Below are 19,813 nucleotides of genomic sequence, written 5' to 3'. Positions count from 1 at the left end.
GCATGGCTAAGGGCCTGTCTATCTTATTTATTTTTTCAAAGAACCAACTTTTAGTTTTATCAATTTTTTCAATGGTTTTTTTTTTGTTTCAATTTCGTTGATTTCTGCTCTAATTTTAATTATTTCTTGTCTTCTACTACATTTGCTGTTGTTTTGCTCTTCCTTTTCTAGGTTTTTGAGGTTTAGTGTGAGTTCATTTATTTGTTGGTTTTTTCTTTTTTTGAGGAAAGAACTCCAAGAAATGAATTTCCCTCTTAAAACTGCTTTCATGTGTCCCATAGATTCCGGTATGTTGTGTCTGTATTATCATTTGTCTCTAAGAATTTTTTCATCTCCTCCTTTATGTCTTCTGTAACCCATTAATCATTCAGTAACATATTGTTCATTTTCCATGTGATGTAGGATTTTTCCTTCCTTCTTTTATCATTGATTTCCAATTTCATTCCATTGTGATCAGATATGGTGCATGGTATTATCTCCACGCCTTTATACTTACTAAGAGTTGCCTTATGGCATAATATATGGTCTATCTTTGAGTAGGATCCATGTGCTGCTGAGAAGAACGTGTATCCACTTGATGATGGTTGATATATTCTATATATGTCGGTTAAGTCTAGGTTATTGATTGTGCTGTTGAGTTCTATAGTTTCTTTGTTCAGTTTTTCTCTAGAGGATCTGTCTAATGGCGTGAGCGGTGTGTTGAAGTCACCCATAATTATTGTGTTGTGGTCTATTTGACTCTTGAACTTGAGGAGAGTTTGTTTTATGAACGTTGCAGCTCCATTGTTTGGTGCATACAAATTGATAATTGTTATGTCTTGTTGGTGGATGGTTCCTTTTAACAGTATATAGTGTCTTTCTTTATCCTTCTTTATTAACTTAGGTTTAAAGTTGATTTTATTCGATATGAGTATGGCCACTCCTGTTTGCTTCCGAGGGCCATGTGAGTGGTATGATTTTTTCCCAACCTTTTACCTTCAGCCTGTGTATGTCTTTTCCTATCATATGAGTCTCTTGAAGGCAGCATATTGTTGGATTTGTTTTTTTGATCCAGGTTACTAGCCTATGTCTCTTGATTGGTGAGTTTAGGCCATTAACATTTAAGGTTGCAATTGAGATATGATTTGTACTTCCAGTCATGCTTCTTTATTTATTTATTTTAGTTTGGCTGGTTTTACTTTTTGGTTATTTTCCTCCCCCTTTACTGAGATACCTCCTGCTGTTAGTTTTGGGCACTATTTTTCAATTCCTCTTCTTGTAGTATTTTGCTCAGAATGCTTTGCAGTGCTGGTTTTCTTGCTGCGAATTCTTTTAGCTTTTGTTTATCGTGAAAGATTTTAATTTCATTGTCAAATCTCAAGCTTAATTTTGCTGGATACAGTATTCTTTTTGGAATCCATTATTTTTCAGCGTTTGAAATACATTGTTCCAGGATCTTCTCGCTTTCAAAGTCTGTGATGAGAAATCAGTCGTTAACCTAATTGGTTTACCCCTGAATGTAATCTGCCTCCTTTCTCTCGTAGCTTTTAATATTCTCTCCTTGTTCTGTACGTTGGCTATCTTCATAATTATATGTCTTGGAGTTGGTCTATTATGGTTTTGAATGTTTGGGGTCCTGTAGGCTTCCAGGATTCGGCAATCCATTTCATCTTTCATCTCTGGGAAGTTTTCTAGAATTATTTCATTTAATATGCTGTCCATTCCTTTGGTTTGAATTTCTGTGCCTTCTTCTATCCCAATGACCCTCAAATTTGGTTTTTTTATGACATCCCATATCTCTTGAATAGATTGCTTGTGGGATTTAAGCATCTTTTCTGTGTTGACTATATTCTTTTCAAGTTGATAAACCTTGTCTTCATTATCTGATGTTCTGACTTCTACTTGATCAAGTCTATTTGTAATATTCTCATTTGAGTTTTTAATCTGGTTTATATTTTCCTGCAATTCTAGGATTATTGTTTGATTTTTTTTAAGATCTCTATCTCCTGGTAGAGCTCATTCTTTGCCATTTGAATTTGTTTGTTTAATTCATTTTCAAAATATACTTTTATTGCTTGGACTTGCTGTCTCATGTCTTCTCTAATATTTTTTACATTCGAGTTAGGTATGCCTTGAGTTCTTTCCCTATCCCTGCTTCTGATGTTTCTATGTCCTCCTGTAGAATTAAGTTGTCTTGCATTGTTTGTTTTCTCATGTTGTCCACGTTACTTTCCAGTTCTATTTGATTGCCGTGTTTCTGCTCTCTTCTATAGATTTGTTTTGGTTCTGTATTACTCTGTTGTTTATTCTTTGTGTTGTTAAACTGTGCCTACTAACGTGGATTCTGCTGGGATGGAATTCCGACGGCCGAGCTCCGGTGACATCACTACTCTGCTATGACGGGCCCCAGGTTCCTTGCTGGGGTGTCCTAATGGGGCTGTGTGACTGAACTGTCTCTGTTTGGTTTCAGCTCCATGTCGAGGCAGGCGGGCAGTCTCCAGCCACCCAGTATCTCAGGCAGCGGGTGGGTGATGTGTCGCCGGCGGGGGGGTGGACTCCAGCCGCCCAGTCGCGCGGGCAGCGGGCCGGCTGTCGCCGGTGGGCAGGCAATCTCTAGGAACCCAGTCCTGCGGTCAGTAGCTGGCGGGCGGGCGTTCTCCTACCGCCCAGTTACACGGGCAGTGGGTGAACTGTCGCCGGCTGGCGTGCGGTTTCCAGCCGCCCAGTCGCGAGGGCCTGGCCTCTAGTCCCCTGGTTTCTCCTGCTAGTCTTGGTTTCTTCTGCTAGACCAGATTTCCCCTGAGTGATGGCTCTCGGCAGTTCAAACTGTACTCTGGGCCTGCCGTTTGTTGGGTGTGGAGGGTGTCTATTGGGAACCCCAGCACTCTATTGTTTTGTTTCTGTTGTGGGGGATAGAACTGTACCGCTTCCTTCCCGCTCTGAAATCCCGTACTCAGCCCGGGGGTCAGTGTGGGCTCATCCAGCAGGATTCCACAGAATCGCAGCCACTTTTCTCCCTGCTTGCTAATTAATCGCTTCTCTGCGGCGCCCCGCCTTCTGTAGTCGCGGGGAAGGCCGGGCGAATCAGTCAGCCCCGATCTCCGGGGTCGCACAATTGCCTATTGGGATCCCCGGCACTCTATCGTTTTGTTTTTTTCTGCTTGCCCCTCCCCCAGCGCTGGCTAGACAGGTTTCGTTTTGGCTGCTGATGGGAGGGGGAGTTGAAGGTCAGGTGTCTCTAGTTTTCCCCTGGTCTTTATGCAGGCTCACTCTGATACTCCCTCCCCCGGAAAGCCTAGGGGAGGTTTTATGCAAATTCCCCGATGTATGGGGGATGGGCTGAGTGACACAGACCTGTTTTATTGTTGCAGTCTGTCGGAGAGTGGCGGTGGATACTTCAGCTCTCCAAGATGGTGGCCGCTGATTGCCTTGTTGGAGTTTCCGTTGTGGGGGATAGGACTGTATTGCTTCCTTCCCCGTCTGAAATCCCATACTCAGCCCGGGGGTCAGTGCGGGCTTGGCCGGCGGGGATCCACCGAATCGCAGCCACTTTCCTCCCTGCTTGCTAATTAATCACTTCTCTGCGGCGTCCAGCCTTCTGTAGCCGCGGGGCAGGCCGCGGGAATCAGTCAGCCCGGATCTCTGGGGTCGCACAATTGCCTATTCTTATATCTTTATTTAATATCATGAGCACTTTCTTTTGCTCTACTTATTTTTAAATGCTTTGGTATTTATTACTGCAATATGGTCTTTAATGTATACACTATAAATTACTATTCTACACTGTTTAATATTGAAACTTCTTAGATTTTTGCTCTTAAAAATGCCATGGAATAATTGATACATAAAAATTAACACAGATCTTTATATTTAACTTCACAGAACAGATATATTTATTATTGTTTATTTATAACTTACCTGATCTTATAGTCACATATGCCCTACCTGAGGAGATAAATAAGGGCAAAACCATAACTTTTAATGCCATTTACTGCAAAAACATTTTGTAAAGTCAGAATTATTAATTAATATTATATATATGATATTCTAAGAATTAAGAGCCATATTTTATTTTTTAAGCAGTATATACCTAAAATATATGTAGCACTAGATAATTTATCACTTCTTAACCTTTGCCTAAGATCAAGTGTAAACTGTTCAATAGCTTGTTATGGGGACATTCAGTAAAACTCATTTGTCTAAACATAGTCTTAGAATCCAGAAGTGTAAAACACCCCCTGGTAAATAAAACTCTTGTCGTAAAACCTTGTATTTTTCATGGAACTAGAAAATTGCTGGAATATGCCTAACAGATCTAAACTTGGATTCTAAAGACTGGGCTTCAGGTCTTAACTCGTCATATAACAGCAGGATAATCTTGTATATTCACTTAATCTTGAAGTCTTTACTAAACATTGAGTGTATAATGTTTTAAAAGGATATAGTAAAGAAAAACAAGATAACTTATGTTTCTATAGGAATATCTTCACTGAGTGTTGCAAAAATATATTAGCGAAATGCCTTTCATACCTAATGACTAAGGGAACTGCTTCTCTTATAACTGCTTTTCATGATATATGCCAGACTTCACTTATGGAAATGCATACTTGAAACTTATAACTAATACTGTTTTCTCTCTTTTGGTAAGTAGGAAAACTTGAGTCAATTTTTACTCTAGTAATTATTTGAACCTCAAAACATGTTGCTGTGTATTGTTTTTCTTTCTAGTTTTATTTCTTTCACCCTAATATTTTTGTTTTTAAATATATAAACTATCTAATTTCCTTTAAAATGCTTTAATACCGCCCAGAAAATTTAAACAAAGAATAAATGCAATATTGCTTTGTGAATTATATAAATGTAAGGAGGTGGTATTATCATTAATAAAGAAAAGCATAATGTTATACTTATTCAAATATTTGAGTTGTAAGCCAGATAGACTGAGAATAGAATGTAAAGAAGACAGGGCTTCTCCTTATAAGGAATTAGGAATCTGATAAACTTATATCTTTATGCAGTGTCTACTTACTAATTATGAACAAAACAATGTACTGGTTTGATTTCCTTGATCTTCTAGTTTGCAAATTCACATCTAATGTTGGAAATCAAACTAGTTAGAATAATGAAGATGAAAAATTTTAGGGACATCGTTTATTAAACAGTATTATCAATCCTATCTTCAAGAGATTGTGATGTAGAATAAGAAAAACAACATGAGCAACTACATTTTTGTGTATAATGCTGTATCATACCAAATAGTGAGGTAAAGAAGGGAATAAGTTACAATGAAAAAAAAAAGGGATTCTTCTTCTAAAAGAGGGTTAGAAAAAGTAAATTAATTACTAAACAAGGGTCAAATAAGATTAAAAAACAACTCCAAAGAAGCAGCAGTGACAGGCTATTTTGTATCCAAAGATAGACCCATATATTTTATAAGCTCTAAAAATTTTGCCTTATTAAGAAGAAACATGTCTAATAGTATATTTTTTAAAATTATTAAAGATGGTTAACACAAAATTTTGGTACTTAAGAGGATCATCTTTTCTGGTCAGTTCATTTGTATAAAACCTTAATTTGTTAATGATGCTGAACACTTTATTGAATCTTCAAATAGAGTAATCTAGTTCACTTAACCTCTGTGACAAGTGAGTTTGTTCTACTGCATTCCTGTCCAAAAGCCATTATACTCATGTTTTCATACCTTGAGTGCCTGGAGTCGAGGTTTTTTGAAGTAACTCCCTTTGGGAACATCTCTAACCAACATTACATGTACCAAGTGACAGTTTTTTATCATTTCTTTTTATGAAATTTTACTATAATATCATTATAGGTATCTTAATAATGTCATTAGAGTTTCCTTCCACTAGTTCAAATTATCTCCCTTAGATGTAGAGCCCTTTTGATATTTGAGTATGGTTTGTTTGTGGGGTTTTTTTTTTAAAGAGAAAGAGAGAGATTTTTTTATATTTATTTTTTAGTTTTTGGTGGACACAACATCTTTTTATTTTATTTTTATGTGGTGCTGAGGATTGAACCCAGTGCCCCATGCATGCTAGGCGAGCACGCTACCGCTTGAGCCACATCCCCAGCCCCAAGTATGGTTTTTATTCAAACAGCACCTGAAAGATGATTCTTGCTGTTATTATAATTCCTCTTTAAATCCATCCTTCAAACTTTTGTAATAGTAAACTTAAAAGCACATCCAAATGTGTTTGCAAATGTGTTTACAAAGGCATTCAGTGGTTCTATATTATCAATTGCACTAGAACTTAAGGTATGTTTAAATTTGTGAGTCCATTTCCAAATCTGACTTCCTCTAAAAAAAATGTATATACTATTCACTTTTGCACACTAGGGTGTTATCTATTCTGTGAAGCCTATCTATTTGATTCCTTAAGATTCCATGGCATAATAGTAAGCAGTCATTTAACTATTCTGTTGAATGCATAAAAATATTCTCTCCTCAGTGTGACATATCATTTGGCCTCCATGAGCTCTTCCCTGCCTGCTTCACCAGCCTCTTTTTATGCCTTTAAGTTTCTCCTTACATTTTAGTACTGAACTGTTGGTAGTTTCCTCTACACATTTGCTCCTTCATTCTTTTGGAGCCTTAGATCTATTTACCTCACTCTTGTTATTTAAAACTTACCTTTTCCAGCGAGTTTTACTTCTTTTCAACCTCCATACCTCCCATCATCTCCCAACCCTCCTGTAACAAGTTAAGTAATTATTTTATACTTTGATTTTAAATTAAGATTTCTTTCTTCTTTGGACTCTTAAGTAACTTAAGAGCAATGAACCTGTGTCTTTAGATGGTATATATCCACTGTACCTTTTGCTCAATAAACTCAAATTAACTTGAACTCGCTAACTCTTGCCTCCCTAGATTCCCTTTATCCATTACTGGCTGTCTATTGTCACTCCTCTGTTGAAGAGCCTTAAGAAGCCATCCTGTTTCTAATAGATACAATTTAAAATTTTTAGTTTGATATAATGGGTTCTTTGTCATCTGTTTTGTTCCTTTTATCCAGACTCATATCTTATCATTCCTTGCATGCACAGTATATAATACAATATATTCACATATTATAGAAGTCCAGTACTTCCAGCATTTCAAATACTAGATAACCCTATTTCTTTTCTTGGTGTCATATTCTGTACTGCTGCCTAGAAAACATCTATACCAAGATTACATGGTAACAATTCTTATTCCTCCCCCCAAAGAATTGCTTTTCCATTTGAGACTTAATTTAAGCATCATTTCTAGTTAGACAGTTTTTCAACTTCTTTGTGCATAATTTTTACATTTAGACATATAGTAACAATAAGGTTATTTATCTTTACTGTTACATTGTAAAACTTTCTAGGACAAGATTTCATTTCTGGTTTCCCATCTCCTACTTTATAGTCTAGTATATGCAAATGTTCCAGGAAATGAATATATATTGAATTGAATTAAATGAATTTGCTTGAAGATACCTAGCATTTTAATTTTTTATATTATTTATTAGTGTCCTACACCCAATTTTAATTGATACATTAAATATTTTTACATTTGAGACATTTATTTGATTTTCTAAAAATGTTTTAATTTTTGATATTTTAAAAATAATTGAACTACTTACTTGCTTTAAAAATAAAATATGGGGACTGTGGAGATATAGCTCAATCATGTACAAGACCCTGGACTCAGTCCCCCAAATTGCAGAAACAAGACTAAACAAAATTCTGTTTCTATACATTTATAACTTAGTACTTAGCCTTTAATTTTTTCTTTTATTCCACATATTCAAGGCTTACTGTGTAACAGAACCAGGAGCAGGCTCTGATGTAGCTGGTATAAAGACCAGAGCAGAAAAGAAAGGAGATGAGTATATTATTAATGGTCAGAAGATGTGGATAACCAACGGAGGAAAAGCTAATTGGTATGCTTTTTGAAAAATTTCTGTATATTTCTTCTTAATGACTTTTTATTCAGAATCTTCCCTTTCTTCCTCTTTTTATTTATTTATTTTTAAAAAAATTTTAGTGGTATGAGGATTGAACCTAGTGGTGCTTTGCCAGTAAGCTATATTCCCAGCCCTTTTTATTTTTTATTTTGAGAGAGACTTGGTAAGTTTCCCAGGCTGGCCTTGAACTTGTGAACTTGCCTTAGACTTCTGAGTAGCTGGGATTACAGGCATGCACCACCATACCCAATTTTTCTCTTATTTTTAAACCACTATAATTAAAGTAAATCATGTTCATGAACTAGAAGGTCCATAAGAGATTATAAGCAGTTCCATAATTCAAGAACTATTTTGGGGCTGGGGTTGTGGCTTAGTGGTAGAGTGCTCGCCTAGCATGCACAAGACACCGGGTTCGATCCTCAGCACCACATAAATGTAAAATAAACATATTGTATCCACATAAAGCTTAAGAATAAACATTTTTTAAAAAGAACTATTTTGAAGCCCCTGAACTGCTTGTTTCAGATTAAGAAGTTTAATTTGTAAAATAAAATACCTACTCTGGTTAAATTTGATTACAAAGGCTAGTCTTCCATCTGTTTGATTTATTACCTCCACTTACCCATCTCCTATACCAGCACTTTCTTGGAACCTCTAAAAGTATAAGGGAATAGGACAATTATTGGTATAGAACATTTCTCTGATCTCATAAATAGGGAGAGACTTAGAGAATTCAGAATTTGACTTTAATAATATTTAGAAGGAGTTTGGGGATGTAGCTTAGTGATAGACTATTTGCTTAATATGTACAAGGCCCTGGGTTCAATTCCCAGTACTAGCAAAAAATATTTAAATTAAAAAATTTTATATGTATATTTATACACATATATATGTATATACACAAACATACACATATACTTATATAGGTCTAAAAATAATGAAATTAAGGTAAACCAAAGATTAAAACATCCTTTGTTTAAATATAAAGTGTTAAAAAATACCTGGTTATTTGTTTAAAAAAAAGAAAGTAAAGTCTAATAAATAACTATAAGTTTAATGGGATTAAACAAGATATCAACCTTTACAAAACAAATATATGGCTGGGGGTATACTCAGTGGTTAGAGCACTTGCCTAGCATGTGTACAGCCCTGAGTTCCTTCCCTAGCACCAAGGGTAGAGGGGGAGCTAAGCTGAAGTAATAGAGATATAGCCAAACAAGAGTTAAAAAAGAAAGTTATAGGTAACACATTTTAAGACATATATTCAGAAGCAGGTCTTGTATTAGGAGGAAGCTATAAGACATTTGTAAAAAGTAAAGCATGTAGGTTTAGTTATTTTTGAATAATCTTGAAATTTTTGAAATAATATATAGAAAGACTAGTAGGCTTGTAAGTTTACTTTAGAAAGCCAGTTTAGAATTAACGGATGAGCCAAATGTGGTGGTACATGCCTATAATCCCAACCTCTCAGGAGGTTGAGACAGGAAGATCACAAGTTTGAAGCCAGCCTGGACAACTTAGTGATATCATGACTCAAAACAAAAAATAGAAAGGAGTAGGGATGTAGCTCAGTAGCAGAATGCCCCTGGGTTCAACTCCCAGCACTGCAAAACTCAAACAAAAAAGAATTAATGAGTGAAAATCAGAAAAATGTAGAATTTAGCTCAACATAAGAACAAGCTTTTCAACAATGCTGTCCAATATGTGTTTGGTATATATTTGCCCATCACTGCAAGTATATAAATAGGGAATTCTTTGAAAGAATTTAGTGGGCAGGGTGTGACAGTATACACTTATAATCTCAATGATTCAGAAGACTGAGGCAGGAGGATTGCATGTTGGAAGCCAGCCCCAGCAACTTAGCAAGATCCTCAACAACTTAGTGAGACTCTGTCTCAAAAATAAAAAGGATTGAGGATATGGCTCAAGAGTAAAGCACCTCTTGATTCAATCCCCAGTACCAAAAAGAAAAAAAAAAAGAATTTAGTGATCGTGATAATGTACTGACTGACTGCTATCTATCTGAAACTACTATCTGAAAATAATTCTGATTCAATGTATTTGTGTGATATGTAGTACAAGTTTCTAGCAAGTAAAGAATTTCTAGCAAGTAAAGAATCTGAAGCTCAGTGGTAGTAAAGCACCTGCTTAGCATACATAAGACCTTGAGTTCAATCCCCAGCATTTCTAAAAATAAATGAATAAAAATAATCATTCTTGGGAATGAAGTTATTGTTTATTTTAAATATATGTCAGTCCCTTTTAGTATCCTAAATATATCCATTGTGATAAAGTGCTATAACATTATCATTAAGCATCCCAATATCAGCAAGTCATAAAAAAGTATCTATTAGTTGGTGTAGTAGCGAATGCCCGTAATCCCAGCAACTCAGGAGGCTGAGGCAGGAGGATTGCAAGTTGAGAGCCAGCCTCAGCAATTTAGCAAGATCCTGTCCTAAAAACAAAAAGCAGGCTGGGGATGTGATTCCATGCTTAGGTACTCTTGGGTTCAATTCCTGGTGCCAAAAATTAAAAAGTATTAAAATTTAATAAGTTGAGAAATCTAACACAATTTGAAATATCCAATGTCAAGAACTAGAGTCTTCACATACAAATTAGGTACTACAAAAACTAAAAAAGCAATTTTCAATTTTTTTCTATAATTAAATAAAACCATAGAGTCAAGATAGTTTATTAGTTCAAAGCACAGGAAATAAATTTGTTATTTAAGGAGGAATATGTCCCCCCCTTTTTTTTGATGCTGCCTGGGATTGAACCCAGGGTCTTCCACATGCCAACCATGCAGTCTACCACTAAACTATCCCCTGGCCTTTTTTTCCCATTTTCCCATTTTATTATTTTCTTCCTTTTGAGACAGGGTCTCGCTAAATTGCTGAAGCTTCCACAAACTTGCAATCCTCCTGCCTCAGCCTCTAGAGTTGCTAGGATTATAGGTGTGCACCACCATACCTGTTCTTTTTAAAACATTTTTAGTAAAATTCTGTATATGCAACTTTTTGAATATTTTGCATTTCCCCCCTCATTCTTTATTTAAAAATCTTTCTGGTCAAAATCCTAGAGGTAGGAACCAGCAATATTCATAATCCAACTATAACAAATACACTGACTTTGCTGCATAAAAGGGACAGTAGTGCCATGCACAGTGGCACACACCTATAATCCCAGCAGCTCAGGAGGCTGAGGTAGGAGAAGCACATCTTCAAAGCCAGTTTAAGCAATGGTAAGGCACTAAGCAACTCAGTAAGACCTTGTCTCTAAATAAAATACAAAATAGGGCTGGGGATGTGGCTCAGTGGTTGAGTGTCCCTGACTTCAATCCCAGGTACAAAAAAAAAAGGTGGGGCGGGGTGGCGGGGACAGTAGTTGTCAGAACATAGAACATAATAGTCAAGATTATTATTCCTTTTCATAGGCAACCCTCTTTGCCCTCCTTTTCTCTGAGAGCTTGTCCCTTAAAGAATAAAATTGATTTGCAGTCTGGGTGTGATGGCACATGCCTGTAATCTTAAGAGACTCAGGAGCCTGAGGTAGGAAGATTGCAAGTTCAAAGCTAGCCTCAGCAATTTAGTGAGGCCATAAGCAATTTAGCAAGACCATGTCTCAAAATAAAAACGGCTGGGATGTATTTCAGTGATTGAATGCCCCTGCGTTCAGTCCCCATTACCAAAATAAAAACACAAAACACACAGAAGGACTGGCAATGTAGTTCATTGGTTGAGTGCCTCTGGGTTTAATCTTTAATACTGAAAAAAAAAATTGATATGCAGGAGGGAAAAAATGCCAACTCCACCCTATATATACTTTTCTTTTTCATATTACACTATCTTATACAAGGAATTTTAACTTATACTACAAAAAAATTAAATACTGTATAAGTCAAGAAGTAGACCTGTGTTGAAATGCTAATTCTGCCACATAGTAGAAATGTAACTTGTGCAGGTTTTATAACCCATCTGATTCTTCATTTTCTATGATAAGCTGTGAGTAATAATAATTGGGATTGTTGGGAGGATTGAGATAACATTCACCATGTGTTATTAATTAATATCATTATCACTATTAATGTGTGTATTTATTTTAGGTATTTTTTATTGGCACGTTCTGATCCAGATCCGAAAGCTCCTGCTAATAAAGCTTTTACTGGATTTATTGTGGAAGCAGATACCCCAGGAGTGCAGATTGGAAAAAAGGTAAAATGTATATTTATCAATGAATAAGATCTCAAATATTATTTTAACTATAATTATCAAAGTTACTATTTGTAACTTTGATGATAACATGAAATATTTTATATGTTGCTGAAGGCTTTAAATTGAGAAGAGTCATTTCACGTTATTTTGAAAGTCTGCCCATTCATAGTATCAAGCTATGAAGAATACTAATATTGTAAGGTGTAATGAAACAGAAATCACACTATCATTTATATTTCAAAGGACTTTCCCACTCTTTTTCCTTTTGGATTCTCCCCATAAGCTTTTGGTAAGATAAGTGACATTGTGCCCATTTCCTGTGTTAATGTGATATAAATGGACTACCCAAGATTATATAACATTAAGTCAACCATCTATGCCTGAAAGAATGTGGGATGGCAAAGCACCTAAAATATAAAAAGAAAAAAAATTACTTAAATAAGAAAAGGTGGTTCAACATATTTGAAAAAGGTTGTAATCTGAATGTGTGGAGATAATTTAGCACTTAAGAAAATTTAAAACTTGACAAATCAAAAAAAAAATAGTCATTAAAGTAGTCCTAGTGGGAGCTCACAAAGCATGGTTTAAGAGTCTAATTCTGAGCCTATGAGGAAGCCTGTGTTGGCAGGGACATTTGAGAGAGCTGATGAATGCCAATGGCTCTGATGGTGGCAGGGAAGGAAACAAAAAAACTATAACCATACAATGTACCTAAGGCAAAGGAGGATTTGTGGATGTTTATTATGAATTACTGGAGGTTATATGAACATATTTTCTTCTTCCCAGATGGGAAAAAGTATAGATTATCTGATCAGATATTAGAGTAGGTCTACATAGCTTTAACTGGAGAAACTAATTTGAATTGAGTTTTAAAAAATTTCTAAACCAGTCTTATGTATGTGTAGAATCCTGTTTTATTAAACTACATCAGAATCTCTATGTTGTGGTGCATGGTTGTAATTCCAGCTATTCAGGAGGCTGAAGCAGGAGTTGGAGACAAGCCTGGGCGATTTATGGAGACCCTGTTTCAAAATAAAATGGAAAGGGGATGTAGCTCAGTGGTAGAGCACCCATGGGTCCAGTCCCTAGCACTGCAACAAAAAAAAAAAAAAAAAATCTTTCCTGTTGTATCCAAACCTCCTTAAAATGGAAGTATGTAAACTTCTCTTTTAAGTTGTGAAATTTTAAAGGTTGAAGTTACCCTACGTGTTATTTATTTCAGTCTCTTCACTGATTATTGAATTTGAGAACCAAGTTAATGATTTACTTAAGGTCACAAACCTAAGAAGCTGAATTGAGATCAGTAGTAAAGTTTTCTAGGAACTTGTCCACTGCAGTTTCTGACATTTTATTGTGCTATATTTTTTAAAAGAACACATTAAAGGTAGGCTACCCCTAGTGATATTATTTATAAAACAAAATATAAGTACTAAGAATGTTGTGTTTCTTCAAATAAATTGAACATGTCATGTTTCCTGCTTAGGGATGGTTGCTAGCAAATTCAGGGCCAATTGTATGGCCCATCTGTAGAAATAAAGTATGAAAGACTTACCAACTTACATTTCTTTTTTCCATAGTAAATCCACTCCTAATTTTATCTTGCTATTTCTAATCTCATTGTCTTTTTATCCAGTTTTCTCACTTAAAGCATCTCTAATTCAATAAATACTATTACTGAGTGCAAATAGGCACCATTCTAGGTTTTAGGGATAGTGCATTTATTAAAACAGATAAAATCCCTTGTCTTTGGAGAACTCACTTTCTAGTGAAGGGGTACAGATAATTATATTGTATATATTTAAGCCTTCTCAAATCTTTTTGAAACAAATGGCCAGTTGCAAAATTTGATGTTTTCAAAATGTTGTGTGTTTTAGAAATTATATAGTTTGAGTTGAATCAAGGAAGCATTTTGGTTTTAAATGTGGGGCTTGGAGGTGATTCTGGGAAACAGGTTAAACAGTGTTTTGTAAATAATATTTTTTCATTATACCTGAATGGTAGTCTAAGGTACTAGAGTTTATTGATTTATAAAGGCAAAGTAAAGGGATATTGGTTTTTCCTGAGTCAAACTATACATTGTCACTATTTGTTAAAACCTAGAAGAATATTATTAATATTTAAACAAGAAAATTAAAGGATAAGCTTATAGCTTTGTTTCCATTGCATGTTTCTCCTCTTGCTTATTAAAACAAGATTAATTTTTTTCCTTAAAGAGGAGAGTCATTGTCTGCAACTTCTCTTAAATAATTCAGTATGATGCTAATAGTTGCATACATACACAGTGAAAGAAATAAAGTAATGTGTCAAAATGTCAACAATTGGTGAATTTAAGTAAAAGGTATATTAGTACTCATATTACTTCTACAACTCTTCTATTAGTTTGAAAATTTTCAAAGCAAAGAGTTGAAGAAATATATAGTTTAGCAATTTCTTATAAATTTATAAGAAATTATATACATACACCACATACCCAGTACTTCTAGGTATTTATGTGAGAGAAATGGAAACAAAATCCTATGCAGAAATATTTTGGCTAGTTTATTTTTGATTGCTAAAATTGGGAGGAAACAACATCAGAAAGGCTACATAGGACAAACTCAAAACCAGCATCATAATGAATAAGGGAAAAACTGAAACCATTTCCTTAAAATCTGAAACAAGACAAGGATGTTAACTCTTACCACTCCTATTCAGTATAGTAACCAGAAATTCTAGCCAGAGCAATTAGGCAAGAGAAGGAAATAAAAGTGATAAAAATAGAAAAGGAAGAAGTAAAATGATCACTGTTGCAGATGATATCATTCTATACTTAGAAAGATCCAAAAAGATCTACCAGAAGACTACTAGAGGTAATAAACAAATTTAGGCGGGGGCGCAGTGGCACATGCCTGTAATCCCAGTGGCTCCAGAGTCTGAGGCATGAGGATCATGAGTTCAAAGCCAGCCTCAGAAATGGCGAGGTTCTAAACAACTCAGTGCAACCTTATCTCTAAACAAAATACAAAATAGGGCTGGGGATGTGACTCAGTGGTTGAATGCCCCTGAGTTCAATCCCTGGTACCAAAAAAAAAAAAAAAAAAAAAAAAAAAAAAAAAAAAAAAAATTCAGCAAAGTAGCAGATTCCAGAATCAACATACAAAAATCAGCAGTTTTCCTATACACCAATATTGAATCTGTTAGAATGAAATCAGGAAAACAATCCCATTCACAATAATCTCAAAAAGAAAAATAAATAAAAAACTGCCTAGAAATAATTCTAACCAAGGACTTGAAAAACCTCTATGATGAAATCTATAGAACATTGCAGAAAGAAACTGAAGAAAACACAGGAAGATGGAAAAATCTCCCAAATTCACAGATAGGCAGAAATAATATTGTCAAAATGGCCAATGTTGTCAAAATCAATATTCAGGTTTAATGCAGTCCCTCAATTCCCATCAGAATACCATTTTATCTCTCTCCAGTCAGAATGACAGACATCAAGAATACAAACAGGGGGGCTGAGGTTACAGCTCAGTGGTAGAGTGCTCGCCTAGCGCAGGTGAGGCACTGGATTCAATCCTCAGCACCACATAAAAAATAAATAAATAAAAATAAAGGTATTGAGTTCACTTACAACTAAAAACAAATATATTTAAAAAATAATACAAACAGAATTTTGTTGAGAATTTTTGCATCAATGTTCATCAAGGATATTGGTCTGAAATTTTCTTTCCTTCATGTGTCTCTGCCTGGTTTTGGTATCAGGATGATACTAGCTTTGTAGAATGAGTTTGGAAGGGTTCCTTCATTTTCTATTTCATAGAATAATTTGAGAAGTTTTTGGTATTAATTCTTCTTTGTAGGCCTTGTAGAACTCAGCTATGAAACCATCTGATCCTAGGCTTTTCTTGGTTGGTAGGCTTTTGATGGCTTCTTCTATTTCCTTGCTTGAAATTGATCTGTTTAAGTTGTGTGTCCTCTTGACTCAGTTTGGGTTGATTATATGCCTCTAGAAATTTGTTGGTGTCTTTAAGGTGTTCTATTTTACTGGAGTATAAATTTTCAAAATAGTTTCTAATTGTCTTCTGTATTTCAATAATGTCTGTCGTGATATTTCCTTTTTGTGATATTTCCTTTCCTTCTTTGTGTTAAGGTAGCTAAGGATTTGTCAATTTTGTTTATTTTTTCAAAGAACCAGCTTTTTGTTTTGTCAATTTTTTGAATTGCTTCTTTTGTTTCAATTTCATTGATTTCTGCCCTGATTTTAATTATTTCCTGTCTTATACAATTTTTGATGTTGGTTTGCTCTTCTTTTTCTAGGGCTTTGAGATGTGATGTTAAGTCATTATTTTACTGTCTAATTTATCACATATATGTACATATGATATATATCATACATATATGTATAGATAATATATATGATCATATGATAAAATTTAATTTATAAATATACATATAAATAGTATTTGAAAGATTTGGTACAATTAACAGTTTCAGGCATCCACTGGGAATCATGGAACATACTCCCTTCAGATAAGGGGAAACTACCTAAAATTTTTCTTTGTGTACATTTGACTTGAGTAAACCTAATTTTTCTTTTCCTATACGGGGCACTGTACAACTGAGCTACATCCCCACTACTTTTATTTTTTAACTTTGAGACAAGTTGCTGTAAGTTCAGTCCAGACTTACAATATTCTTGCCTAGGCTACACCTAATTTTAAGAAAGAGAGGAAAGCAAAATCCAGTTTTTAATCAGTAAATTACTTTGCTAGCTCTGTTAGTTAAGCTAAGATTAAAGACCCTAATCAAATTATGTTTACTAAATGCTTTTCCTGACACTCATGATAAAAAAGATACTTTTCAGACATATACAAAGATTAATAAATTTGTAGACCTTTAGACTAGTATTAATTTCAAAGTTTATGAAATATCATATTCGGCTTGGGGTTTGGCAAACACAAGGGTTTTCATAAAGGTCCAAGTTATGGGCAATAGGGTCTCTGTTGCAATTTATCAATTCTGTCATTGTAACAAGAAAGTAGCCATGGAAGATATATAAACAGACAGGTGTGTTTGTATTCCTTTAAAGCTTTATTTACAAAAACAGGATTAAGGCCGTAATGTGTTGCCCCTGCTTTAGATAATTGCAGAAAGACGTCGTCTAACAATGATTAAAGCTGAAACTGATGTGACTCAGAAATATTAAAATATGACAATTTTCCTATTAGGAGTTAAACATGGGCCAGCGATGTTCAGATACAAGAGGAATTGTCTTTGAAGATGTGAAAGTACCTAAAGAAAATGTTTTAATTGGTGAAGGAGCTGGTTTCAAAATTGCAATGGGAGCTTTTGATAGAACCAGACCAACAGTGAGTAATATGAGTTTATAGGATTCTTTATTACGTTAAGTAAGTTTTTATTTTAACATTATATGCTTGGTGGGGTTGTTTTTCCTTGTGGTTGTTTGTATCAGGGATTGAACGCAGGAGTGCTTAACCACTGAGCCACATCCCCAGCCCTTTTTTTGTGTTTTATTTGGAGACAGGGTCTTGCTGAGTTGCTTAGGGACTTTTTAAGTTGCTGAGGCTGGCTTTAAACTTGTGATTCTCCTGCTTCAGCATCCCAAGCTTCAAGGATTATAGGCACACACTACTGGGCCTAGTGTGTTTTTAAATGTCTTTATTTTAGTAAGGATGGAGGGGAAATGTTACTTTTATCTTTTGTAATTCTTCAGCTTTTTTTTTTGCTGCTCATAGAAATTATTTTAGCAAATGCAAAATTAATGTAGTTTCTGTAGATTTACAGAGAGGCAGTCCACACACTTGATCATTTTTGTTGATTATGTATTTCTTATTCCTTTACCTATTAAGAGTATTTCCCCTCTGAGGCTTTCCCTTTTCAAACAGAGAATGTCTGTCTTCTAGGTTATCTTGTGCTTTACAAATGACTACCATTACTTTTTTTAGGGAGGGTTGGTACTAGGGATCAAACCCAGGACCTCTTGTATGCTAAGTGCATGTTCTACCACTAAGTTACATCCCCAGCCTCACCACTACCTTTAATTCATAAATAATTGCCTTGATTCTTCTCACCACCCATTCTCCAACTGCCTTAAGCTACAGGTCATTTTCTCTTGCATAATCCTTAACATAGATCTTAGGCAGGTAGCCATATATTGTGTTTTAAAGACAACATTAACTATTTCTTTACGAACTATTAAAATACTAGGTAGCAGCTGGTGCTGTTGGATTAGGACAAAGAGCTTTGGATGAAGCTACCAAGTATGCCCTTGAGAGGAAAACTTTTGGAAAGCTGCTTGTAGAGGTAATTTAACACTGTGCTTGTTTTGTAAAATATAAAGACACTTATTTTTATCTGAATACCTATTTCTTACTTTGGTAGCAAGAAGATAACCAGGGTATTATGATGATGGTTTTTAACAATAAATTTTCTTTAGACAATGCCAGTAACCATTGGTTGCTCTGGGGATTATTTTAAGAAGAAAAGGAACAGCTAACATTTATTGGGTACCTCTTATATACCTGGACACTAACTATACTATGTATTTAAATACATTTTCTAATTCTCCCAGTAACCCTTTTCTTCATGGTGCTTTAAATTTAATCTCTCTTAAAGATCTAGAAACTGAGCTTTAGGGATACTAAGTAGTTTTTCCAAGTCTATACAAAAACCACAAATCCAGGATTCTGTTTTATGCTTTTAGTCCATGTTACTTTCTATATCTTCTTGTGTATCAGATTTTAGTACTGAAAAGTCAGGTCTTCTTCCACTGTTGTAAATACTTTCCACACATAAACATTTAATCCTCTCAGCAACCTCCATTGCTCCCATTTGACCCATGAGAGAATTAAATCTCAAAAATATTTTACAATTCACCCCAGACCACAAAACTAACATGAAGCAGAACCAGTTTTTGCACCTGGCCTCTCTGAATCTAGCATATTACACTGTACCTTTATAAAATTTGTCAATCCTACCTCTTAAATATGTCTTTATTTATTTATTTATTAGTTGTAGTTGGACACAATACCTTTATTTATTTTTATGTGGTGCTGAGGATCAAACTCACGGCCTTGCATGTATGAGGTGAATACTCTACCACTGAGCCATAACCCCAGCCCCTTAAATATGTCTTGATTCCTTCCTGCATCCCCACATCACCACTGTTGTATCTTAATTATGCTGGTATTACTTCCCTTGTAACTGGCTTCTCAAATCCATCTTTCTCATTGTATTTTCTAAAATAGGCATCCAAAGTCATTGCTACTTGCTTTAAAATAATAAATATTCTCATTAACCAATTGAAAATACAAAGTCAAGTCTTCTATGAATTACCACAGAAATTCTTAACTCTTCAAACATTGATTTCCCCATTAACTATATTCTGTCATGTATAATCTACCATGTACAGTGAACCTATTTGTATCACCATATGTTAGTGATTCTCAAATCATCTTTGGTGAAGAATGAGTTTAATTTCCAATCAATGGTAGACCATTTTTTAATAAAATATAATAGTGGGTCAACCTAAATTGAGTAACAGAGCTGACTCTGAAACAAAGAGTTTATTTGAAGATAGTAATGGATTATAATATGAATATGCAGTCTAGGGCAGATCATAGACACATCTGAGGGAGTTGAGACAATAGGAAACTCTTAAAGATAAAG

General features: G+C 34.9%; 1 protein-coding gene across 2 annotated transcripts in view; it reads left to right on the top strand.

Moving 5' to 3' along the window:
- The window catches only part of ACADM (acyl-CoA dehydrogenase medium chain), a 42,301-nt gene that overhangs the window by 13,839 nt on the left and 8,649 nt on the right, over nt 1-19,813 (top strand). For both annotated transcript variants that reach the window (XM_081306154.1, XM_081306153.1), the window contains 4 exons: nt 7,774-7,904; nt 12,031-12,139; nt 17,353-17,493; nt 18,353-18,448. In XM_081306154.1, coding sequence (XP_081162280.1) covers nt 7,774-7,904; nt 12,031-12,139; nt 17,353-17,493; nt 18,353-18,448 — 477 coding nt within the window. The remainder of the gene's footprint in view (nt 1-7,773; nt 7,905-12,030; nt 12,140-17,352; nt 17,494-18,352; nt 18,449-19,813) is intronic.

This window comes from Spermophilus citellus (assembly GCF_964194105.1).
Source record: "Spermophilus citellus genome assembly, chromosome: 9".
In the NCBI taxonomy this organism is placed as follows: Eukaryota; Metazoa; Chordata; class Mammalia; order Rodentia; family Sciuridae; genus Spermophilus; species Spermophilus citellus.
Note: the sequence above shows the minus strand (reverse complement) of the source record. Positions and strands in the feature narration are given on the sequence as shown.